The sequence below is a fragment of the Phyllobates terribilis genome, unplaced genomic scaffold, assembly GCF_046119375.1.
Source record: "Phyllobates terribilis strain yellow unplaced genomic scaffold, ASM4611937v1 Scaffold_1__5_contigs__length_1240528914, whole genome shotgun sequence".
NCBI classification, from domain to species: Eukaryota; Metazoa; Chordata; class Amphibia; order Anura; family Dendrobatidae; genus Phyllobates; species Phyllobates terribilis.
The window spans coordinates 318,522,450-318,548,999 of NW_027362761.1; the positions used below are offsets into that span (position 1 = coordinate 318,522,450).

At 44.9% G+C, this 26,550-nt stretch overlaps 1 protein-coding gene across 1 annotated transcript in view; it reads right to left on the reverse strand.

Moving 5' to 3' along the window:
• Window positions 1–26,550, reverse strand: part of TXNRD2 (thioredoxin reductase 2) — a 155,170-nt gene that overhangs the window by 26,497 nt on the left and 102,123 nt on the right. Inside the window, exons 12-14 of the mRNA XM_073675428.1 lie at window positions 18,100–18,236; window positions 5,204–5,299; window positions 1,570–1,662 (exon numbers count right to left, since the gene is read on the reverse strand). Of these exons, the coding sequence (XP_073531529.1) occupies window positions 1,570–1,662; window positions 5,204–5,299; window positions 18,100–18,236 (326 nt within the window). The remainder of the gene's footprint in view (window positions 1–1,569; window positions 1,663–5,203; window positions 5,300–18,099; window positions 18,237–26,550) is intronic.

The window sequence follows — 26,550 nt, forward strand, 5'->3', positions numbered from 1 at the left end:
ACAGACTGCTGTGAAGCAGTGTAGGAGGTATAGAGACATCGCAATGTGGATAAGAGTAGCAGCCGCCATAGAAAGTCTTAAAATTAGACAGATTTATCAAATGGCATGAATGTGACAGATTTTAAGATTGTCTAACAATTAGACAGTATTAATAAATTTGCCCCACTACATCAGTAGTTGTAATAGCCATAATCACTAATGTAATACTCTACAATAAGCAAATGGGGCAATCTCTGGATCAATTATATATTACTGTATATCCTCATGAGAAGTAGCAGAATAAAGTGTCATTAACAAAAACAGCAAAAAAGCATTTTTTCCTTGAAATTTTCCAGTTTGAAGTCTACGTAACTAATGCATTCCTGACATTAGAACTGATAAACACTGTTTGAGAGATGTACCATCTACATGGAGTAGGTAAGAAAGTATTTCATCACTCACTTAACCTGATATTTTGAACACGAAAACCACATTAGATGTTCTTTGTACTTTGAAGGCAACTCCAAAGTGATCAGGCAATTTCTGGTTCATTGAAAATATAAGATTCTTCAAGAATGAACCTGTGGATAGCTGAGAGTGCACCTCAGCCACAGGCAGCATAATTCTGCACCAACCTTTGACTCACCATTTTCTGCTATGTCCTCGGCATTTTGCCTGAGGTTCGGAGCAGTCCTGGATAGTCTCATCAGGGTTGTTGAAAAAAACGTCACACAGGCCCTGCAGCTATAGCTCTGTCACAGACTGTATCCAGGTGTCAATCATACAAATGGAAGTGGAGAAAGGGCCGGATAGATGACATTTTTGTCATATGTAACCTTGCAGGTGGTGTTAACACACTTAAAGATTAATGAATGATTCATAATATAAGTGGAAAAAATTATAATGGCATCACTGGTGGCAAATATCACTGCAAACTCACTCACTATTGCTTTATGCAACATTTATTATTAATGCAGCAAATGTAAAGATGGTCATTGGGAAAGAACAAGCGATGATGAATATGTGGATGGAATCATAACAAGTAAGGATGAAAAATCTTAAAGCACAACTGTTGTATTATAAAACTTTTGATGCATAATAGTGACATTTGAAAACTTCTGAGACCCCCTCCAAAAATTAAAACAAAGGAGCAGACCTCTTAAAAGCAAAAAAAAAGGAAGAGGAAAGGGCGCTTTATTTAAAGATAAAAAAAAATTATCTAATCCCCTCAGCTGAGTGATGTACGCTTTCGGGCCCATAGAAGGTTTAGAAGACTGTACACCCCTCACTTGGCTATTGGAGAACACCGCAGAGCTTATCAAACTGTTGTGCGCTGTAGGACATCGTAAGAAGTATAACACTTACACTTCAATGGTATTCTTAAAAAAAAAATGTAATATTCGACTGGACCAATTTTAACATTATTAAAAAAAACAGAGCTACCAATATAAAGTATTTTTAGTTCAAGAGAAGTTGAGTCTTTTAGGCTCTCTATATATATGGGGTATAGTAAATGTATTAACAGGTGCATGGTTATCCAGCACATGTGAATAAAAGAACATTATGACTGACAGTAACATAATCATGTACCTCAATGCCATCCTCTCCATGTAATTCTAAGGCCTTTTCTTCAGACAGACCCACACATCCATATTCCAGAGGTGTGAATACCGTAGTGGGTACCTGAATTAGGAGTATGAAGGAAACATTTAATGTAACTCGGGCACAATAAATAAACATATCACCCCTACATTTGTGAAACGTGTGTGTGTATATACTGTGTTTATACATACAGTGGCATGTAAAAGTTTGGGCACCCCTGGTTACTAATTGCTGTTATTATGAACAGTTAAGCACATTGAAAACTTATGTATTTTCATCTTTTATATTTTTAAAATTACAAAAAAGGAAAATGGGCTGATGCAAAAGTCTGGACACCCTGCATGGTTAGTACCTAGTAGCACCCTCTTTTGAAAGTATCACAGCTTGTAAATGCTTTTTGTATCTAGCCAAGAGTCTTTCAATTCTTGTTTGAGGGATTTTTATCCATTCTTCCTTGTAAAATTCTTCCAGTTCTGTGAGATTTCTCGGTCGTCTTGCATGAACTGCTATTTAGAGGTCGAGTCACAGATTTTCAATGATGTTCAGATCACGGACTGTGAGGGCCATTGTAAAACCTTCAGCTTGCGACTTTTGAGGTAGTCTATTGTGGATTTTGACATGTTTAGGATCATTATCCATTTGTAGAAGCCATCCTATTTCTACTTCAGCTTTTTCACAGATGGTGTTATGTTTGCATCAAGAATTTGTTTGAAATTTCACTTAATCCATTCTTCCCTCTACCCGTGAAGTGTTCCCCAACCCCAAAGCATGATTCATCCACCCCTATGCTTAATGGTTGCCGAGATGTTCTTTTTCTGAAATTCTGTGCCCTTTTCTCTCCACACATACCTTTTATCATTGTGGCCAAAGAGTTCTTTTTTTAACCTCATCGGTCCACAAGACTTGTTTCCAAAATGCATCAGGCTTGTTTTGATGTTCTTTTGCATAATTCTGATGCTGAATTTTATGGTGAGGATGCAGGACAGGTTTTCTTCTGATGACTCTTCTATGCAGTCCATACTTGTGAAGGTGTCTCTGAACAGTAGAGCAATGTACCACAACTCCAGAGTCTGCTAAATCTTTCTGAAGGTTTATTGTAGTCAAGCCGGGGTTCTGATTTGCCTCTCTAGCAATCCTACAAGGCAACTCCCATTGAAATTTTGCTTGGTCGTCCAGACCTTATCTTGACCTCCACTGTTCCTGTTAACTGCCATATCTTAATTACATTTCAAACTGAGGAAAGGGCAACTTGAAAATGCTTTGCTATCATCTTATAGTCTTCTCCTGCTTTGTGGGCCTTTACCATTTTTATTTTCAGAGTGCTAGGCAGCTGCTTAGAAGAACCAATTACTGCTGTTTTTTGGCACATGGTTAGAGGAGGCTGCGTTTTAATAAAGCTGGGAAATTTGCATCACCTGGCCTTTCCTAATGATGATAGTGAATGATAGTCATAACCCTAACAGGCTAATTAAGGTCTGAAACCTTGGTCAAAGTTATCTGAGCACAAGGGTGGCCAAACTTTTACACTGGCCCATTTTCCATTTTGTAATTTTTAAAATGTAAAAAATGACAATATATATATTTTTGCCTAAAATACAAAGGAATTGTATCATCTTTAATTTTAGACCTTCAACGTGCTTAGCTGTTCAGAATAACAGTAATTTTGACCAGGGGTGCCCAAACTTTTACATGCCGCTGTAATACAGTATATATATATATATATATATATATATATATATATACACACACGTGGTCAAAATTATTGGTACCCCTCGTTTAATGAAAGAAAAACCCACAATGGTCACTGAAGTAACTTGAATCTGACAAAGGTAATAATAAATTAAAAATCTATATTGCTTTTCAATCCTGCTTCCACAAAATTAAAAAAAAAATTAAACTCATGAAATAGGCCTGGACAGAAATGATGGTACCACGGAAAATAATGTTACAAAAAGGACATGTTAAATCAAGTTGTGCCCACTAATTAGCATCACAGGTGTCTACAATCTTGTAATCAGTCAGTTGGGCTGTATATAGGGCTACAGATACTTACTGTGCTGTTTGGTGACATGGTGCGTACCACACTCAACATGGACCAGACGAAGCAAAGGAAAGAGTTGTCTCAGGACATTAGAAAGAAAATTATAGACAAGCATGTTAAAGGTAAAGGTTATAAGACCATCTCCAAGCATCTTGATGTCCCTGTGATTACAGTTGCACATATTATTCAGAAATTTAAGATACATGGGACTGTAGCCAACCTCCCTGGACGTGGCCGCAGAAGGAAAATTGATGACAAATCAAAGAGACGGATAATACGAATGGTAACAAAAGAGCCCAGGATAACTTCTAAAGAGATTAAAGGTGAACTTCAAGTTTAAGGAACATCAGTGTCAGATCGCACCATCCGTTGTTGTTTGATCCAAAGTAGACCTGATGGGAGACAACCAAGGAGAACACCATTGTTGAAAAAAAAATCATAAAAAAGCCAGAATGGAATTTACCAAACTACATGTTGACAAGCCACAAAGCTTCTGGGAGAATATCCTATGGACAGATGAGACAAAAATGGAAGTTTTTGGCAAGGCACATCAGATCTATGTTCACAGATGGAAAAATGAAGCATATCAAGAAAAGAACACTGTCACTACTGTGAAACATGGAGGAGGCTCTGTTATGTTCTGGGGCTGCATTGCTGCATCTGGCACAAGGTGTATTGAATCTGTGCAGGGTACAATGAAATCTTAAGACTATCAAGGGATTCTAGAGAGAAATGTGCTGCCCAGTGTCAGAAAGCTTGATCTCAGTCGCAGGTCATGGGTCTTGCAACAGGATGATGACCCAAAACAGACAGCTAAAAACACCCAAGAATGATAAGAGGAAAACATTGGACTATTCTGAAGTGGCCTCCTATGAGCCCTGACCTAAATCCTATTGAGCATCTTTGGAAAGAGCTGGAACATGCCGTCTGGAAAAGGCAACCTTCAAACACGAGACAACTGGAGCAGTTTGCTCATGAGGAGTGGGCCAAAATACCTGTCGAGAGGTGCAGAAGTCTAATTGACAGTTACAGGAATCGTTTGATTGCAGTGATTGCCTCAAAAGATTGTTCAACAAAATATTAAGTAAAGAGCACCATCATTTCTGTCCAGGCCTATTTCATGAGTTTAATTTTTTTTTACAATTCTGTGGAAGCAGGGTTGAAAACCAATGTCTGACTTTCATTTGTTCATTTTCATAGATTTTTAATTTATTATTACTTTTGTCAGATTCAAGTTATTTGGGTGACCATTGTGGGTTTTTCTTTCATTAAACGAGGGGTACCAACAATTTTGACCACGTGGTCAAAATTGTTGGTACCCCTCGTTTAATGAAAGAAAACCCCACAATGGTCACAGAAATAACTTGAATATTATGTATAACATATATATATATATACACACACACAGTATATATACACACACACATAATATATATATGCCCACATACACACAAACATAGATTGCATCTCCATGCAGTTATGCACAGGGTACAGCTATCCAGTAGTATGTGCAGTATTCAGGGTTTAAGGAGAGCTAGATGTAGAAAAGCAAAACCGATACAAAATCATGGAACTGCTTACACTGTCATAATCCATTAATTCGGTGGAGTTACTGAACAAGCGGCGGGCCAAAAGCTTTCCAGCAGCAATGGCTGTGGGAGTCAGCTCTGGGCGATCCTGCAAAATGTAACATAGAAAATTCTTCTAGCGAAATATACTAAAATTCTGTCAGATCTGATTATATGCCATATTATACAAGTGTCTGCTATTCAAACATCGATATGCAAAAAGTGCTGAAATAAGAATACTAATATACATGCACACATATACAGCATATATATATATATATATATATATATATACAGTACAGACCAAAAGTTTGGACACACCTTCTCATTTAAAGATTTTTCTGTATGTTCATGACTATGAAAATTGTACATTCACACTGAAGGCATCAAAACTATGAATTAACACATGTGGAATTATATACTTAACAAAAAAGTGTGAAACAACTGAAAATATGTCTTATATTCTAGGTCCTTCAAAGTAGCCACCTTTTGTTTTGATGACTGCTTTGCACACTCTTGGCATTCTCTTGATGAGATTCAAGAGGCAGTCACCGGAAATGGTCTTCCAACAATCTTGAAGGAGTTCCCTGAGATGCTTAGCACTTGTTGGCCCTTTTGCCTTCACTCTGCGGTCCAGCTCACCCCAAACCATCTCGATTGGGTTCAGGTCTGGTGACTGTGGAGGCCAGGTCATCTGGCGTAGCACCCCATCACTCTCCCTCTTGGTCAAATAGCCCTTACACAGCCTGGAGGTGTGTTTGGGGTCAATGTCCTGTTGAAAAATAAATGATGGTCCAACTAAACGCAAACCGGATGGAATAGCATGCCGCTGCAAGATGCGGTGGTAGCCATGCCGGTTCAGAATGCCTTCAATTTTGAATAAATCCCCAACAGTGTCACCAGAAAAGCACCCCCACACCATCACACCTCCTCCTCCATGCTTCATGGTGGGAACCAGGCATGTAGAGTCCATCCTCATGCCTCTTGACAAAGCGAATTTGCGAAACGCGCGTCGAGGCTTGCAGGTCCCACACTGGTCTGCTCCTGCCTTGTCCCCTTTCCCCCCCCCTCGTGAGCGATCCCTAGTGAACATACTGGTGAGTGTATTTTTATTATGGACTATACCCATTCTTGCCCTATAGTGGGAAAAGTGCGATATTTATCTATCACTTTCTGAATTATTCGTATTTTCCTATATATACCTCTCCTACCCTGTCATCAGTTAGTACATGTAATTCTGGGTCGCTCTCTCTCCTTTTAAGGCTATCCTGCTACACATGGCAACTGTGGATACTCTTTAGGTGATTTTTGTATCCGCATTGGCTCCCCATCTGCATCTATTTATTCATATATGTGGCACTATGTATTTATACTTTTACTAATAAAGCTTTTTCTTATATGCCATACACTCAGTTTTTCTTTGTGTTTTTACATGTAGAGTCCATCCGTTCACCTTTTCTGCGTCGCACAAAGACACGGTGGTTGGAACCAAAGATCTCAAATTTGGACTCATCAGACCAAAGCACAGATTTCCACTGGTCTAATGTCCATTCCTTGTGTTCTTTAGCCCAAACAAGTCTCTTCTGCTTGTTGCCTGTCCTTAGCAGTGGTTTCCTAGCAGCTATTTTACCATGAAGGCCTGCTGCACAAAGTCTCCTCTTAACAGTTGTTGTAGAGATGTGTCTGCTGCTAGAACCATGTGTGGCATTGATCTGGTCTCTAATCTGAGCTGCTGTTAACCTGCGATTTCTGAGGCTGGTGACTCGGATAAACTTCTCCTCAGAAGCAGAGGTGACTCTTGGTCTTCCTTTTCTGGGGCGGTCCTCATGTGAGCCAGTTTCTTTGTAGCGCTTGATGGTTTTTGCAATTGCACTGGGGGACACTTTCAAAGTTTTCCCAATTTTTCGGACTGACTGACCTTCATTTCTTAAAGTAATGATGGCCACTCGTTTTTCTTCACTTAGCTGCTTTTTTCTTGCCATAATACAAATTCTAACAGTCTATTCAGTAGGACTATCAGCTGTGTATCCACCAGACTTCTGCACAACACAACTGATGGTCCCAACCCCATTTATAAGGCAAGAAATCCCACTTATTAAACCTGACAGGGCACACCTGTGAAGTGAAAACCATTTCCGGTGACTACCTCTTGAAGCTCATCAAGAGAATGCCAAGAGTGTGCAAAGCAGTCATCAAAGCAAAAGGTGGCTACTTTGAAGAACCTAGAATATAAGACATATTTTCAGTTGTTTCACACTTTTTTGTTAAGTATATAATTCCACATGTGTTAATTCATAGTTTTGATGCCTTCAGTGTGAATGTACAATTTTCATAGTCAAGAAAATACAGAAAAATCTTTAAATGAGAAGATGTGTCCAAACTTTTGGTCTGTACTGTATATATATTATATATATATATATATATATATATACATATACACACACAAACCAGAGAAACCTGACCACCACCTCCTAGTGTGAACTGGTGCCAGCTGCTGTAACTATAAAATATATCAAAAGAATGCAGCAGCACTCCATATGGCCAAGATACGTCTTAACAATGAAAATATTAGATCTAAACTGTTTTGCTCAGCAACAAGTACTTACAAAAAATGAAGGTTTTTAGCGCATAAATTGGCCAATTCATGTGTGCCCATCAACCACGGCAAGGTAACTTCCCCCTGATGGGTAACTACTCTGCCTTCCATGCCACTTTTGGGCTACAAGCCTACAACTAAATGGACAAACATGTCTTCTTCTGGGCTAAAACATGTCTGTTTTTAGCCCAGAAGAAGACATGTTTGTCCATGAGCAAAACAGTTTAGATCTAATATTTTCATTGTTAAGACGTGTCTTGGCCATATGGAGTGCTGCTGCATTCCTTTGATAGATATATATATACATATACATATATACAGTGCTGGCCAAAAGTATTGGCACCCCTGCAATTCTGTCAGATAATACTCAGTTTCTTCCTGAAAATGATTGCAATCACAAATTCTTTGGTATTATTCTCTTTATTTAATTTGTCTTCAATGAAAAAAAACACAAAAAGAATTGTCCTAAAGCCAAATTGGATATAATACCACACCAAACCTAAAAAGGGGTGTGGACAAAAGTATTGGCACCGTTTTAAAAATCATGTGATGCTTCTCTAATTCGTGTAATTAACAGCACCTGTAACTTACCTGTGGCACCTAACAGGTGTTGGCAATAACTAAATCACACTTGCAGCCAGTTAACATGGATTAAAGTTGACTCAACCTCTGTCCTGTGTCCTTGTGTGTACCACATTGAGCATGGAGAAAAGAAAGAAGACCAAAGAACTTTCTGAGGACTTGAGAAACCAAATTGTGAGGAAGCATGAGCAATCTCAAGGCTACAAGTCAATCTCCAAAGACCTGAATGTTCCTGTGTCTTCCGTGCGCAGTGTCATCAAGAAGTTTAAAGCCCATGGCACTGTGGCTAACCTCCCTAGATGTGGATGGAAAAGAAAAATTGACAAGAGATTTCAACGCAAGATTGTGCGGATGGTGGATAAAGAACCTCGACTAACATCCAAACAAGTTCAAGCTGCCCTGCAGTCCGAGGGTACAACAGTGTCAACCCGTACTATCCATCGGCGTCTGAATGAAAAGGGACTGTATGGTAGGATACCCAGGAAGACCCCACTTCTTACCCAGAGACATAAAAAAGCCAGGCTGGAGTTTGCCAAAACTTACCTGAGAAAGCCTAAAACGTTTTGGAAGAATGTTCTTTGGTCAGATGAGAAAAAAGTAGAGCTTTTTGGGAAAAAGCATCAACATAGAGTGTACAGGAAAAAAAAAGAGGCATTCAAAGAAAAGAACACGGTCCCTACAGTCAAACATGGCGGAGGTTCCCTGATGTTTTGGGGTTGCTTTGCTGCCTCTGGCACTGGACTGCTTGACCGTGTGCATGGCATTATGAAGTCTGAAGACTACCAACAAATTTTGCAGCATAATGTAGGGCCCAGTGTCAGAAAGCTGGGTCTCCCTCAGAGGTCATGGGTCTTCCAGCAGGACAATGACCCAAAACACATTTCCAAAAGCACTATAAAATGGTTTTAGAGAAAGCACTGGAGACTTCTAAGGTGGCCAGCAATGAGTCCAGACCTGAATCCCATAGAACACCTGTGGAGAGATCTCAAAATGGCAGTTTGGAGAAGGCACCCTTCAAATATCAGGGACCTGGAGCAGTTTGCCAAAGAAGAATGGTCTACAATTCCAGCAGAGCATTGTAAGAAACTCATTGATGGTTACCGGAAGCGGTTGTTCGCAGTTATTTTGGCTAAAGGTTGTGCAACAAAGTATTATTCTGAGGGTGCCAATACTTTTGTCCGGCCCTTTTTTGGAGTTTTGTGTGAAATGATCAATGATTTGATTTTTGCTTCATTCTCTTTTGTGTTTTTTCCTTGCAAGCAAATTAAATGAAGAGAATAATACCAAAGAATTTGTGATTCAGGAAGAAACTGAGTATTATCTGACAGAATTGCAGGGGTGCCAATACTTTTGGCCAGCACTGTATGTATACACACACACATACACCCTCACGTGCGGATAAGATGTACACTACGTGCTGTGCAGTTATTCTACTGTGATGTCCTGTCCACCACTTGGCGGCCATCACTACAGCAGGAAACAGAAGTTGTGCCCTGGCATCCAAGCATTGTAGAGTAAGTGAACAGATGAAAGGCCAACACTTTAGTCCAAGGCTCATAGTTATGCAAACATCCTTATAGATATTGCACTCAAGCTTAAAACAATGGCATCTCTCCATTTGTATCAGTCTATCTATACTAGAGTGCAACCCCTGACAATATGAATGAGGGAGTATTGTGTTGATTGGCATTGATTTTCTCCACAATTGACTGGAGCACATCCTGAGGGAATATATATTAGATCCTGAGGGAATCAAAGCGTCTGTTACTTAGAAATATATAGGGCTATCCTGAGACTGGTAAAAGAATTTGGAGTACAGGGTCCCTAAGCAACCCAAGAATTCCTGCTACAATAGGCATTTTGTCATGACAAAAAATGTACAGCTTTCACATAACATAGAAAAACAATATTCCATAATAACTCAAGGGCTTTTTTACACCTCATTTAAAACAACAGAAAGAGGAAAGGGCGCTTTATTTAAAAAGAAAAAACATATCTAAACCTCCGCGGCTTTTGTGGTCTCCTCAGTGATCAGAACTTCTTTCCATTGAGTCATTGACCGGTGATGCCATTGATTGGCAGGGTGAGGTAGATGAGATATGGAACATCATTACCGTATTTTTCGGACTATAAGACGCACCTAGGTTATAGAGGAGGAAAATAGAAAAAAAATGTAAGCAAAAAATGTTTTCAAGATGCACTGTTAAGGGAGAGCAGGTCTGCTGCTGACACTGGTATAGGGGTAATGTCCCCCAATTCTGATAATATCCCCCATCCTGGTAGATATGTCCCCCTTCCTATTGTACGTGGCCCCCATCCCCATCCTGGTATGCATGGCACCCCTCCATCCTGATATGCATGGCACCCCTCCATCCTGATATGCATGGCACACCTCATCCTTATCCTGGTATGCATGGCACCCCTCATCCCTATCCTGGTACGCATGGCACCCCTCATCCCTATCCTGGTACGCATGGCACCCCTCATCCCTATCCTGGTACGCATGGCACCCCTCATCCCTATCCTGGTACGCATGGCACCCCTCATCCCTATCCTGGTACGCATGGCCCCCTCATCCTTATCCTGGTATGCATGGCACCCCAAATCCTTATCCTGATACGCATAGCCCCCTCATCCTTATACTGGTATGTATGATCCCCTCATCCTTATCCTGGTATGTATGACCCCCCTCATCCTTATCCTGGTATGTATGACCCCCCTCATCCTTATCCTGGTATGTATGGCCCACTCATCCTTATCCTGGTATGTATGGCCCACTCATCCTTATCCTGGTATATATGGCCCCCTCATGCTTATCCTGGTATGTATGGCCCCCTCATCCTTACCCTGGTATGTATGGCCCCCTCATCCTTACCCTGGTAAGTATGGCCCCTCATCCTTACCCTGGTATTTGGCCCCCTCATCCTTACCCTGGTATGTATGGCCCCCTCATACTTATCCTGGTATGTATGATCCCCCTCATCCTGGTATGTATGGCCCCCTCATCCTTACCCTGGTATGTATGGCCCCCTCATCCTTATCCTAGTATGCATGGTACTCCTAATCCCCATCACGCTGAACATAAAAAAAGAAACACTCCTACTCACCTCTCTTCTCTCTCCTCCAGCGCTGCGTCCTGTCTGCCTGCACTGATCTGTCCATGTGAGCCGCGCATGGCGTCACAGCCATGCGCGGCTCACAAGGAGAGATCAGCTGCCGGAAGTCACTGCTCCTCAAGCCGGGACTGTGCGCGCGGGGAGCAGTGACTTCATGCTCCTTAATAGCCGGCACACAGTGTAGCCGCAGCGCGGTTCCTGCCGGGCGGTCGCGTGTGCCCGCTATTAAAGGGCATGAATATTCACCCCCTCCCCACGCCCATGGGCATGGAGAGGGGGTAAATATTCATGTCCTTTAATAGCGGGCACACGCGATCGCCCGGCAGCAGCAGGAGCCGCGCTGCTGATACACTGTGTGCCGCTATTAAGGAGCATGAATATTCAGTGCTCCCCACGCCTATGGGAGTGGGGAGCAGTGAATATACATTTTCTTTAGCTGTGGGGACAGTGTAGGCTGCAGCAGGCGGCGGCACCCTCCTGTGCCCCGCTCCTCTGCCGCAGCCGCTCTCCCCACACATATATATATATATATATATATATATATACACACACACACACACACACACACAGTACAGACCAAAAGTTTGAACACAACTTCTCATTTAAAGATTTTTCTGTATTTTCATGACTATGAAAATTGTACATTCACACTGAAGGCATCAAAACTATGAATTAACACATGTGGAATTATATACTTAACAAAAAAGTGTGAAACAACTGAAAATATGTCTTATATTCTAGGTTCTTCAAAGTAGCCACCTTTTGCTTTGATGACTGCTTTGCACACTCTTGGCATTCTCTTGATGAGCTTCAAGAGGTAGTCACCGGAAATGGTCTTCCAACAATCTTGAAGGAGTTCCCAGAGATGCTTAGCACTTGTTGGCCCTTTTGCCTTCACTCTGCGGTCCAGCTCACCCCAAACCATCTCGATTGGGTTCAGGTCTGGTGACTGTGGAGGCCAGGTCATCTGGCGTAGCACCCCATAACTCTTCTGCTCGGTCAAATAGCCCTTACACAGCCTGGAGGTGTGTTTGGGGTCAATGTCCTGTTGAAAAATAAATGATGGTCCAACTAAACGCAAACCGGATGGAATAGCATGCCGCTGCAAGATGTTGTGGTAGCCATGCTGGTTCAGTATGCCTTCAATTTTGAATAAATCCCCAACAGTGTCACCAGAAAAGCACCCCCACACCATCACACCTCCTCCTCCATGCTTCACGGTGGGAACCAGGCATGTAGAGTCCATCCGTTGACCTTTTCAGCATCGCACAAAGACAGAGGATGTGTCTGCTGCTAGAACTCTGTGTGGCATTGACCTGGTCTCTAATCTGAGCTGATGTTAACCTGCGATTTCTGAGGCTGGTGACTCGGATAAACTTATCCTCAGAAGCAGAGGTGACTCTTGGTCTTCCTTTCCTCGGGCGGTCCTCATGTGAGCCTGTTTCTTTGTAGCGCTTGATGGTTTTTGCAACTGCACTTGGGGACACTTTCAAAGTTTGCCCAATTTTTCGGACTGACTGACCTTCATTTCTTAAAGTAATGATGGCCACTTGTTTTTCTTTACTTAGCTGCTTTTTTCTTGCCATAATACAAATTCTAACAGTCTATTCAGTAGGACTATCAGCTGTGTATCCACCTGACTTCTGCACAACACAACTGATGGTCCCAACCCCATTTATAAGGCAAGAAATCCCACTTATTAAACCTGACAGGGCACACCTGTGAAGTGAAAACCATTTCCGGTGACTACCTCTTGAAGCTCATCAAGAGAATGCCAAGAGTGTGCAAAGCAGTCATCAAAGCAAAAGGTGGCTACTTTGAAGAACCTAGAATATAAGACATATTTTCAGTTGTTTCACACTTTTTTGTTAAGTATATAATTCCACATGTGTTAATTCATAGTTTTGATGCCTTCAGTGTGAATGTACAATTTTCATAGTCATGAAAATACAGAAAAATCTTTAAATGAGAAGGTGTGTCCAAACTTTTGGTCTGTACTGTATATATACCCCCCAGCAACATTCGGACTATAAGACGCACCCCCCATTTTCCTCCAAAATTTTGGAGGAAAAAAGTGCGTTTTATAGTCCGAAAAATACGGTAATTTCAGTGCCAGCGGAGACCATCTGAGCAGTAGTGCAGGAGCATCGGGGGCTTTGGGGGAGGGTTTGCAGTTTACAAAACAATGGTGGAAAGCTTCTTTAATCCATATATAAAAAAATAAAAGCAAAAACAAAGGCACAAAAACAATTTCATAGCATAACCCTTTACTAAGAATACAGTAGACTCATGCTTATGAGAGTACAGTAGAGAAAAGCGCTACACTGGCCTCCACCTGTATGTAACTAATAGACTGCATCTGCTGTATACAGCACACAGTGAATGCCATTACTTAACATGAAAATACATAAGAACTAGCTTGTGATGAATGGCACCAGAGAGATCCCGCAGAATCCCACCGCTACCACCATTTGTGATGAATGGCACCAGAGAGATCCCGCAGACTCCCACCGCTGCCACCACTTGTGATGGATCCCACACCTCGCCACCTGCCTGACGTCAGAGTTACGTCAGACGGAACACGTGATACAGATCTGCCCTTTGCACCAACGTGACGTTCCGCACCCCCTCGGGGACGCGTAAGGTCAGATTGGTACAGTTCTACACAGACAGCCCCTGTCCACACGGGTCAGGAAGGTACCGGGAGTGAAAAGAGGTGGCCCACTCAGTCACTGACGTGGCACCACACTCGCTCACACCCCTGACAGGCTGAGAGGCCCCTTCACTAGCCCCAGTGAAGCCGAACCTTGTCGGCCCGGTAGAGCTGCCACCAGTTCCTATTAAATATAATTCCAGCTCGGACCGGGGGATTATATCGTGCCAGGAACCAGCCCCAGTAGCATGTTCGTTGGACTGAACAACGGACGTGAGGATTCGTGGATCAAGATAAAAGAGCAGACCAGTGTTAAATTATATATTTAATCGCCTTAAGGGCACACTAGACAATGCACTATATACATAAGGGTTATACATACATAATGGTCGGTCAGAGATCCAAACACAATAGTAATGGTACAAAAGATATAAGCAGATATTAAGAGTCAGTTACCAGTCAGATGGAAGGCCTCCCTTGCGGGGAGGGGCTGCCACATGGGAGGCTTGTGGTTCCCTTTGTTACAGGACATCTCCCACACGATGTGTCGTCGCGACCTCCCAGGAAAAAGACACTGGGCTCTAATTGCAGGAGCTCTTAACCTCTCTGGGTCACTCCCCTTACTGCCCCCTGGCTGGACCTAAATCTCCACTCCTGGCCTCTCTCAGCTATACACTCCAAAAACTAAAATGGGCTATACTTTTTTAATGGACGGTCCTAGGGAGCGGGTTCTGGTGTCATAGGAACCAGCCGAGCCCCTGCTATGCGTGGAGACTAAACACAGTGGCCCTAGGAATTTCCGAAAGGCTGTGCCGTGTATCTCCCCATCCCTATGCGCTAGACTGTGCTGGAAGCCAGGGTGACATTTCTCATGTATGTGTGATTACAGAAATCTATTTGGTGCATCACTGGGATGTATTGTATTCCCATAACTTGGTGTTGAATTATACTTGTCTGACACAAAGGGAGCTGCATGGCTTGGGTCCACAGAGGGTCTTCCTGTGCAGCTCCACAGCTGCTGGTGGGGTTTTGTCACTCACTGTCCCTCAGCCCCCTCCCTTCTTCTTTAGCTGCAGAGGTGTCCGGCTACAGCTGTACACTGTACAGAATTATAATCCCCTGCCGAACAGGCTACAATAATTGACATGGGATTATATCTACAATATTCTTCACAACCCTTTAGACTTGGATTTATAACATTCTGCCCTTAAAAGCAGCATATTATATTAGCATACACACTTATGAATCTGCTAAGCAAAAGACTTAAGAATACTGTTCTTGCCATCTACTAAGAAAAGGCATTTGGGAGATGCAGACATATATTCTTCTTCTTCAATTTATTTTTTTTTTAAAAAAAAGTAATGCCCTAGCACAGGAGTCACCAACCTATGGCAAGGGAACCACATGTGGCCCGTGGGCCCATGATTTGTGCCTCGCGGCTGTCTGCCAGCTTGGTGCATTAGCACCAGGTCTAGCAAACAGCTATGAAGAGCAGGCCTTCGGATGGTGATCTATGTGAGTAGCCCCATACAGAAGAGCAGATATGAATTTGCATATACTAGCCTGGAGGTGGAGAGATAAAATAATATAGTAATCTGGAGATGGCACGATACTGCAAATTGAAGGAGGTGCTTGACACTGAATGTGATGGGTGAGAGTGCTTGATGTGAGATTACCAATGGGGGTAATGTGGGAACCCATGGATGTAAGTATTCTGTCTCATTGTGATTTCTGTGGGAAAGCTTTAGTTGTCATTATACCACTAATGGGGGCTCTGGCTCTTGCTACTTTGAGGGGGGCAGGAGCAGGACGCTACAGTCACAACTCAGGGAGGGGGAGTGAGGACCGTCTGGATGTAGATCACTATCTCAGAGCTCAATGTGGCTCTCCAGGTAAGAAAGTTTAGGAACCCCTGTCCCAACAGGTGAGACCGGCATTGTTCTAGGGTTGTGGGGAATTTCTCCAGTAGTCCAGAATATGAAAAGACCATTCCTGCAGCTATAGAAAGCAATTCTGACAATAGCAAAAGGCTGTGAACTCACACAAACAGGAAATGTAGATCCATGGTTATATGCACATCGCTAAGAACATAGCAATGAAATAATATTTACATGGAAGAGCTGAAATACTGCAGTTATCTTGATGTACCAAATATCTATTTTATTAGATTTAAAAGGGTTGTCACACAAAGTTCATTTTAATCAATAGATTGTGGAATAACAATAACTTCCACAATTGGGTGTGTTAAAAAAAATTCCTGTGCCGAGATAATCTTATAAATGTGCCCCTGCTATGTAGGCTGTAATGGCTGTGTTTGATTGTGACCGTGCAGGAACATGGTCTGATCATACCACATCTCCTAGGCAGGAGAGGAAAAAAAAAAAAGAGTATACAGACAGGACAGCATGGAATCGCAGCGGATTCTTTCTGTAAGGTAAAACGTGTTTAAAAACAGGCAGTGAAATGTTTAACTTTTCAGAAGGAATTATCTGTCATCCCATACTGTCCTGTCTGTATACTCTTTTGCTTCCTCCCCTGCCCAGGAGCTGTGGTATGATCAGACCGTTTTCCTGCATGGTAAGACACAGCCATTACACAGTACACAGCAGGGACACATTTATAAGATTATCTCAGCACAGGAACATTTTTTTTAACACATCCAATTGTGGAACTTATTATTATTCCAAGATCTATTTTTTCATGGGACAACACATTTAATTTAATGTAAGAGCATGGCTTATGAACATGTATACAATATTATGCTCTTTTGAGGCACTGTGAGAAGGAGATTACTGTACAGTATTAATATACTCTATGAGAACAGACCAAGATAGCAGTTTGACTTTTTACAAGACAAGTAGAAGTCAGTAAGCCAAACTTCCAACTTCTCTATTTTTCTGCACTCCAACTGTGACTCTTATAAATGGCTCGTGTGCAATAATTAGTAATAGTAAATAATTGGTAAGGGCCTTAAACAGATAGAACATAACATATTTCTAGGAATAACATTTCCAAACTGTCTTAAACTCCCATGAAAGTACGTATGCAACAAGTTATGCCTTTATTATATCATTTTAACCCCCCTAGGACGCAGCAAATTTCCATTTTTGCGCTTTTGTTTTTTTCTCTCAAAGAACCAGAACTTTAATTTTTCTATTGATGTAGCTGTATGAGGGCTTTTTGTGGGACGAGTTGTATTTTTGATGTTCTGAGAAAAGGGAACATTTGTTCCAAATGAGAAAAAATTATTTTAAAAAATGCCATCATACCATCATTTTTTTTGGGCTTTCTTTTTGCAAAATTAATTGTGTGCAAAAAATGATATGGAGACCTGATTCTCCAAACCAATACAATTACGATGACACCAAACATGCACAGAGTTTTTCCCCATTGTAGTGGTTTAAAAAAATTAAGAACTATGTAAAAATAATTTTGATTGATACCACTATTTTCCGATACTTTAACTTTTGTGATATTTTTATGTCGATGGAGTAATACAAAAACTTGTTTCTTGCATGCCGAACAGTAGATTTCATTGGTGTCAATTTTGGTTAGAAGATACAAATTGATTTGCAGCTAAGGGGATCTTCACTAGGCGAGGGGTGATGGGTGGATAGAAAGGGCACCCAGGCAGGATAGTATGGCTTAAATGCCATACAGCATTTAAGGTATTAAAAGCAGTAATTGGAGCTAGCTCTAGCCGCTACTACTAGTGTCGGATACTGGCTGTATTACACAGATAGCCTTTTGAGGAGCAGGCTCAGCTCCTGAGCCCGCTCCATACAACCGTGCTATCACATAATGGCATGTGATGGAGAGTGAAGGTGTTAATAATATATAATATTTATAACCACATTATAGTACACTTCAACCAACTCTGACTCCACCCAGAACTAACTTTATATTCATGTTCTGAATATTCAATACACAGAACCCACGAAAAGAGACAAACTATACCATACCTCAGTGATGTCACCAATAGCAAATATGTTGGAGACTGATGTGGATTCTGTGTCATCAACAATGATTTTCCCAGTCTCTGGATTAACAGTGACACCAACCTTGTCCAAATTTAGAGACTTTGTCTCAGGGGCACGACCTAGAGAACAGAAATATATGTCACCAAAGTGTTTCCCAATATATACCAGACAAAGCTTACCAATGGAAAAATACAGCATCCAGACTAATATTGCTCAATGAGATGATAAGACAATGAAAAGATTATAAAGTCACTTCAAAAAGGTAAAAGTTTTCTTTTTATCAACGTGTTAAACATTTTAAATGTCATTTCACAATAGTATACAAAAGTATAACAAGAGTACGATGGATTTTGAAATTAATTTCTAGTCCTCTTCCTCTCTGAAGAGGCAATTTGCATATTTAACTTCCCAGAGGAGCATGCATTGCATATACAAATCTCCTCACTCTGACATGCCAGGCCTGGCTTGTCACTCTCCACAAGGAGAAATGTTACCTCTTAGATACCACTCAAGGTGGAGAGCCATATTATACAGAAATAGCCCGATGGTTATACAGAGGCAGCCATACACATTTTAGTCCATATTGAAGGCTACAGTTGTTCAAACTGACCATACGCGCTTAATACCACCCCAGACTAATACAAAACACCACTAATTGTCATGCTCTCTTACTATCTGAAATTGAATCTTTCCAAAACTGAACTTCTTCTTTTTCTGCCCTCTACGAGCCTACCTATATTTGATACCAATTTTTTCATTTCTCCCCAATATCCAATTACTCGCACGTCACCTGCACTTCAATTACAACTCCAAAATGTGTCCTTTTCTCACCACAACAACTCTCATTTTCACTCCAATACATTCTTGTCTTCACTGCTGCAACTAACCACTAATCATTCTTTCACTCACTAAACTGTCCTCTCTTCAATCTATCCTGAATGCATCTGACGCGCCCCTGGGCCTTCTGTGTCGTGCGGCATCGCGTGCACGGGGGCTTACCCGGAGCCGGATCAGATGGGGGTAGTAGTCTCGTGGCGGTGACCCGGTCCGTGCCCAGGGAGTCAAACTAAGTGGCGAGTCTATTAGCAGTACATGTTGGATGACTACGCCACCCGTTGAATGCAGCTTTGGAGCTGCCGCTGCAGGGCAGACCGCTGAGGCCGGTGGAAGGATGGTGCAGCGGGGATGGTATAACCCCCAACGGGAGGGGTATGGCCTCAGGGCAGCCGACGTGGATGATGGGGGTAGCAGGAACCACTCAGAGACGATGCGTGTAGTTCAGGGTCTTTACTGGTGACAAAGATAGACCCTCCCGGAGTACTTGCTAGCGATCGGGGCCTGGTCAGTCCTTGAGCAGATGGGATCTCCCCTGGCCAGGCGGAGTTGTAGGCCTTCCCAGCTAACTGTACTCTTCTGGCTACCTTGCTAGAGGCGGGTAAAAGTAGCCCACGTCCCTGAGTGTACCGTGTGGTGCTCACCCGTATGGCCGGTGACTCGGGGCCTTCTAATGGCTTCCGCTCCACGATGGCGGTGCTGGTCCCACGCGTGTGACCGTGCCTTCGGGTTTCTGGGCCAGAGGACCTGCAATCCCCTGCCGGTCGGTTTCTGCTGCTGGGTAAGGATTAGTCCCCACAGCCTCGGACTCCGGGTCCGGTGATAACTTCTCAGTCAGGACGAGCTCTGCAGCTGCCAGCCCCTGACTCCTTGTAGCACTGCTCCCACAGAGCTCCTGTTGTTTCTTCCTATGCTGCTTCTCTTCTCTACTCTTGTTCTCTCTCTCTCCTAACCCTGCCTCAGCCCCAGGTTTATATAGGGGAAGTTCTTCCCCTCCCAGGACTGGGCAGGAGGTGTGGCATGCATAAGATCCCTGACCAAGAGACCTCCCACCTGCTCTCAGACATAATATTGCTATTATTGTGGAGACCAGACCCCTGGGGTGCCACATTCCCCCCTAGTGAAATTTAGTACTCCGGGACTAAACATATTTTACAAAAACATAACAGGGTATAACAACAACAATAAAATACAATAAGGAAACACATAAAGATGGTCACGGTGTGTCCGCAACCGGGTGCAGTCTTTGAAGAAAACAAAGGTGTCCATTTCACCAAAACAGGGAGACGTAACCAGGTAGGGGTCTGTCCTGCCCCGAGTCCTTAACAGTCTTTAGTCCGTCCTGGGTTACGCTCCAACTATACACAAAGGATTCCCGGTAAATCCACCAAAGACTCCTGTAAATAACTAGAAACACAAAATTATACACAAGCAACAATAACAGATAAACATTAATAAAATAACTTAAACACTTAGATCCTCCACCGTACGGGCAGCTGGCCTCTAGTGACCCTAGTGGACCTACGAAGCTGGTTGACTGGTCCTGAGCTACAGGGTATAGGAGCTGTCAAGGGTAAACTGGGCAGCCGTCTACGGACCCTTTGGCTCACTAGGGGTATGGCAGGCTCACTATAAGCAGAGGGTTGATCCTCCTGGTCTGCTTGTGTGGAGTCTTCTGCCTCCTGGACCGGCTTATCAGGAGGTCCTGCATAGGAGCTGCCTTTCTGGTGAAACCGGGAATAAACCTTCGGTAGTAGCCTACCAACCCGAGGAACTGCCTCACTTCCTTTACGCTGGAGGGGCTTGGCCATTCCTTAATTGCGGTGATCTTATCAGGGTCGGGAGCCACTCCGTCAGCACTCACCACGTGTCCCAGGTACTGCACCTTTGGCTTCAGGAGGTGACACTTAGAGGGTTTCACCTTCAGGCCATAACTTGCCAGGGCTTCGAACACTTCCGCCAGGTGTTTCAGGTGGTCCTCATAAGTCTTGGAATATACGATGACATCGTCCAGGTACAGCAGGACCGTCTCGAAGTTTCTGTGTCCCAGACAGCACTCCATTAATCGTTGGAAGGTTCCTGGTGCATTGCAGAGTCCGAACGGCATACAAGTAAACTCGCTAAGTCCCATCGGGGTGGTGAATGCGGTCTTCTCCCGGTCCGCCTCTGCTACAGGAACCTGCCAGTACCCGCTAGTGAGATCCAAGGTAGAGAAGAAGTTAGCAGATTTTAAAGCAGCCAAAGACTCCTCTATCCTTGGTAAGGGGTACGCATCCTTGTGTGTGATTCGGTTGATTTTCCGGTAATCTACACACATTCTCATGGTGTTGTCTTTCTTTTTGACTAAGACTAGTGGGACTGCCCAGGGGCTACAGCTATCCTTGATTACCCCAGCCTCCTTCATGTCTCTAAGCATCCCCTTGGCGTGTTGGTAGTGCGCAGGGGGTACGGGTCGATACCTCTCTTTTATGGGAGGATGGTCTCCCGTGGGGATGTGGTGTTCCACCCCCTTGACTCGCCCGAAGTCTAACGGGTGTTTACTAAACACTCTCTCGTACTCTTGAACCACCCGATAGACTCCCTGTTTCTGATGGGAGGGAGTGGAGTCAGTACCCAAATGTAGTTGCTGACACCAATCCTCCATTATTTTCTTAGAGCCGTTACCTTCCTCCGGGTGAGATGGAGGCAAGGGTTCCACAGACTGTATAGAATTTTGGTTGATGGTGTATAATTTGGCTAGCGTGGCATACCGGGGTAGGTACACTTCCCTCTTCCCGATATTTATTATGCGAACGGGCACCCTCCCATGGCGTACATCAACCACCCCCCGGGCTGTCAAAATGGTGGGCCTACTGTCTGAATAGGCTGGTTCTACCATTGCTTGGTAATCTCTACCTCTCAGACCAATAGCTGCCCGACACCAAATCATCATTTCACTTTTCGGGGGCATGGCAATAGGGAAAGGGTCACACATTCTTACGCTACCAATCTCACCGCCGGAGAGTTCCACCTGTTGCCGTCGCATCAGTGCCCGGATCTCTTTCTGGAGCACTCGCTGCTGGCCGGAGCTGACGTTCTTGGCAACCTGCTGTAAAATGAAAATCACCTCTGCAAGACAATTTTCAATCACATTAGTTCCTAGAGTTATCTTTGGGTGACTCTCGCGCTTGTCAATGTCCACAATGATCAGTCCCTGTGCTGCCAGTTCGACTCTACCGATTTTAATGGTCACCTCTTTGAATCCGATCTGTGGCACGGGTTGACCATTGCTGGCAATGATACTCAAGTCGTCGTCAGGGTAGCGGGTTATATCCGAGTCATTCCAGTACTGCTTGAAGAGCACGTACGGGATGGTGGTGACCTGTAACCCGGTGCCCAGTAGGGCACTCATAGGAATGCCATCCAGTACCACAGGCAAGACTGGACGTCCTCCCACATATCTGTCGCGCCAGTTCGATGGGCCTGGTGATCTTTTTCCTGGGGGTTGGCCCTCTACCCCAGGTTGTGCCAGTTTAAAGGACAGTACCTTGCCATATGTCCGGGTTGATTGCAGCGGCGGCAGATGGGTTGTCCGTCCTCGTTGTATCGGTCGCTGGGTCTTCCTCTGGCCGGTGGGGTCCTCCTTGGTCGACGCCACGGGATGTCCTCCGGTCCGGATGCCAGCTGGATCTTCCCTGGAGTGGAAACCTGTAAAGACTGCACAGTTCGGGTTAGCGCAGCAACGCTTTTAGCTAGCTCTTGGACCTGATGGTGCAGGTCTGGAGCCGGGTCATTGTTCAAAGCCTGCGCATCAGCCCCCACAGGCCCTGCCGACAAGGGCGCCGCCTCCTGGTGGTAAGTGATAGCTGGGCGCCTGTGGGTCACAACGCCACCCGGTGCCGGTTCTCGGAGCACCCGGATGGCTCTGTCCTTGAACTGTGCAAAGTCCAGATGAGGATCCTGTAAGGCTATGGCCCGCAACTGGGTTCGGTGGACATTGCAATATAGTCCCTCTATAAATTGTTCGGTCAACAGCCTGTCCTCGTTTCCCACGCTGTCGGGGTCGGTCTGCTTAATGGCTCTCAGGGCCTCTTGTAGGTTTAGTGAATAGTCCCTTATACTCTCATGTGCTCGCTGCTTGCACCCATAGAATTTAAGCTTAATCTCGGCTGAGGTGCGGGTATCAAAGGTGTCCCTCAGCCGGGTTAGTATCCCTGCGACAGTCCTCCTCCCAGGTGGCCAGGACTTTACCTCCCTTTGGGCTGCCCCGGTTAGTTGGGCCACCAGGATGCTCACTTTTTGCTCTTCTGTGAGGGGGTACACCTGGAAGAGGCTATCCAGCTTTTCTCTAAAGTCATTCAGGGTATGTGACTCCCCTGAGTATTGGGGTAGCCAGGCTGCTCCCGGGATATAGGGCATGGTGAAAGGCATGACTGCAGCAGCGCTGGCGCTGGCGGGGGTTGAGGCAGTGAAGCTCTCCTCCGTATCCGACATCTTCCTCCCCCCCAGTGGACCGTGGCCTACCTTGCGATGATCCTCTTCCGTAGGCCGCGGCTCCGCAGTGGATCGTCAGGGTCGAGGACCTTCCGTCGCGCTCCTGTGACGTCGGCGTCTGCTGGGCTCCTTCCAGGACCTTACGCAACGTCCGGACGTGAGGCGGGGCTTCAGTTCTCGCGCGCCTTCGGAGTCCACGCCCCTCTTCTTCCCGCGCGGCGTCTTCAAGATGGCGTCCAACGGCGGGAAAACTCCACGGATGGCGGGAAGAAGGCAGAAGATGGCGCCGGATGGCGGGAAAACTTCGCGGATGGCGGGAAGAAGGCAAAAGATGGCGCCGGATGGCGGGAAACTTCACCACTGGTAAGTTTGAACAGTCTTTTTCAGGCACGCAGTACCCGGTGGTTGCGGGCACGAAATCCTGCCGACTACGCTAAAAGTTGACGCGCCCCTGGGCCTTCTGTGTCGTGCGGCATCGCGTGCACGGGGGCTTACCCGGAGCCGGATCAGATGGGGGTAGTAGTCTCGTGGCGGTGACCCGGTCCGTGCCCAGGGAGTCAAACTAAGTGGCGAGTCTATTAGCAGTAGATGTTGGATGACTACGCCACCCGTTGAATGCAGCTTTGGAGCTGCCGCTGCAGGGCAGACCGCTGAGGCCGGTGGAAGGATGGTGCAGCGGGGATGGTATAACCCCCAACGGGAGGGGTATGGCCTCAGGGCAGCCGACGTGGATGATGGGGGTAGCAGGAACCACTCAGAGACGATGCGTGTAGTTCAGGGTCTTTACTGGTGACAAAGATAGACCCTCCCGGAGTACTTGCTAGCGATCGGGGCCTGGTCAGTCCTTGAGCAGATGGGATCTCCCCTGGCCAGGCGGAGTTGTAGGCCTTCCCAGCTAACTGTACTCTTCTGGCTACCTTGCTAGAGGCGGGTAAAAGTAGCCCACGTCCTTGAGTGTACCGTGTGGTGCTCACCCGTATGGCCGGTGACTCGGGGCCTTCTAATGGCTTCCGCTCCACGATGGCGGTGCTGGTCCCACGCGTGTGACCGTGCCTTCGGGTTTCTGGGCCAGAGGACCTGCAATCCCCTGCCGGTCGGTTTCTGCTGCTGGGTAAGGATTAGTCCCCACAGCCTCGGACTCCGGGTCCAGTGATAACTTCTCAGTCAGGGCGAGCTCTGCAGCTGCCAGCCCCTGACTCCTTGTAGCACTGCTCCCACAGAGCTCCTGTTGTTTCTTCCTATGCTGCTTCTCTTCTCTACTCTTGTTCTCTCTCTCTCCTAACCCTGCCTCAGCCCCAGGTTTATATAGGGGAAGTTCTTCCCCTCCCAGGACTGGGCAGGAGGTGTGGCATGCATAAGATCCCTGACCAAGAGACCTCCCACCTGCTCTCAGACATAATATTGCTATTATTGTGGAGACCAGACCCCTGGGGTGCCACACATCAGCCAGGCTCATATTTTTAACCAGGCACTATGTTGCCTCCGCCCTGCACCAGTCAATGCCATGGTGTCGTCAAAACTGCTATAGAATACAACATAAACTTCTCACTCTCAACCAAGAAAGCTCTCCAGAGTGCTACACCACCCTACATCTCCTAGCACATCTACATCAACCGCCTAACCCGTGTTCAGTTCTGTGAATGATCTAAAACTAATATCCTTGATAATCCAAACCTCTGACTCCCACTGCTACACCAGTTTTCTGTAATGCACTACCCCCAGAAAAATCAGGCTACTTCTCATTGTCTATAGTTTGAAGCGTGCCTTAAAAACACATCTTCTCAGGCTAAACTATCACATCAACTCACTAATTTAAAGTGGTAATCCAGAACTATTATTTTTGTGTATGGGGCTAAGAAATAACAGGCAGGTAGATGTCAACTACCTGCCTGTTCTGCACGGTAACATTCTATGTCTGCTCAACCAGTGATTCCTTTGCTTCATTTTATTATTATTATTATTATTTATTATTATAGCGCCATTTATTCCATGGCGCTTTACATGTGATAGGGATATACATAACAAAAGCATTTACATAATCTTAACAAAACGAGTCAGCGACTGGTACAGGAGGAGCGAGGACCCTGCCCGCGAGGGCTCACAGTCTACGAGGGATGGGTGAGGATACAGTAGGTGAGGGTAGAGCTGGTCGTGCAGTGGTGTTTACTGCAGGTTGTAGGCTTGTCGGAAGAGGTGGGTCTTCAGGTTCCTTTTGAAGGTTTCCACGGTCGGCGAGAGTCTGATATGTTGGGGTAGAGAGTTCCAGAGTAGGGGGGAAGCACGGGAGAAATCTTGTATACGAGTGTGGGAGGAGGAGATAAGAGGAGAGTAGAGCAGGAGATCTTGTGAGGATCGGAGGTTGCGTGCAGGTAAGTACCGGGAGACTAGGTCACAGATGTATGGGGGAGACAGGTTGTGGATGGCTTTGTATGCCATGGTTAGAGTTTTGAACTGAATTCTCTGGGCAATAGGGAGCCAGTGAAGGGATTGACAGAGAGGAGAGGCCGGGGAATAGCGGGGGGACAGGTGGATTAGTCGAGCAGCAGAGTTTAGGATAGATTGGAGAGGTGCAAGAGTGTTGGAAGGGATGCCACGGAGCAGGAGGTTGCAGTAGTCGAGGCGGGATATGATGAGGGCATGCACTAGTGTTTTTGCAGAGTCTTTGCTGAGGAATGCACGGATCCGGGAGATGTTTTTGAGTTGGAGTCGGCAGGAGGTGGAAAGGGCTTGAATATGTGGTTTGAAGGAGAGATCAGAGTCCAGGGTTACCCCAAGGCAGCGAGCTTGTGGGACTGGGGAGAGTGAACAGCCATTGATGTTGATGGATAGGTCAGATGGGGGATGTGAATGAGAGGGTGGAAAGATGATGAACTCTGTTTTATCCATGTTGAGTTTTAGAAACCTGTCGGAGAAGAAGGATGAGATGGCGGACAGACAATGTGGGATTCTGGTTAGTAGGGAGGAGATATCGGGTCCAGAGAGGTAGATCTGTGTGTCGTCAGCATAGAGGTGATACTGAAAGCCGTGAGACTCTATGAGCTGTCCCAGGCCGAAGGTGTAGATGGAGAAGAGCAGGGGTCCTAGAACTGAACCTTGGGGGACACCGACAGATAGGGGGCGAGATGA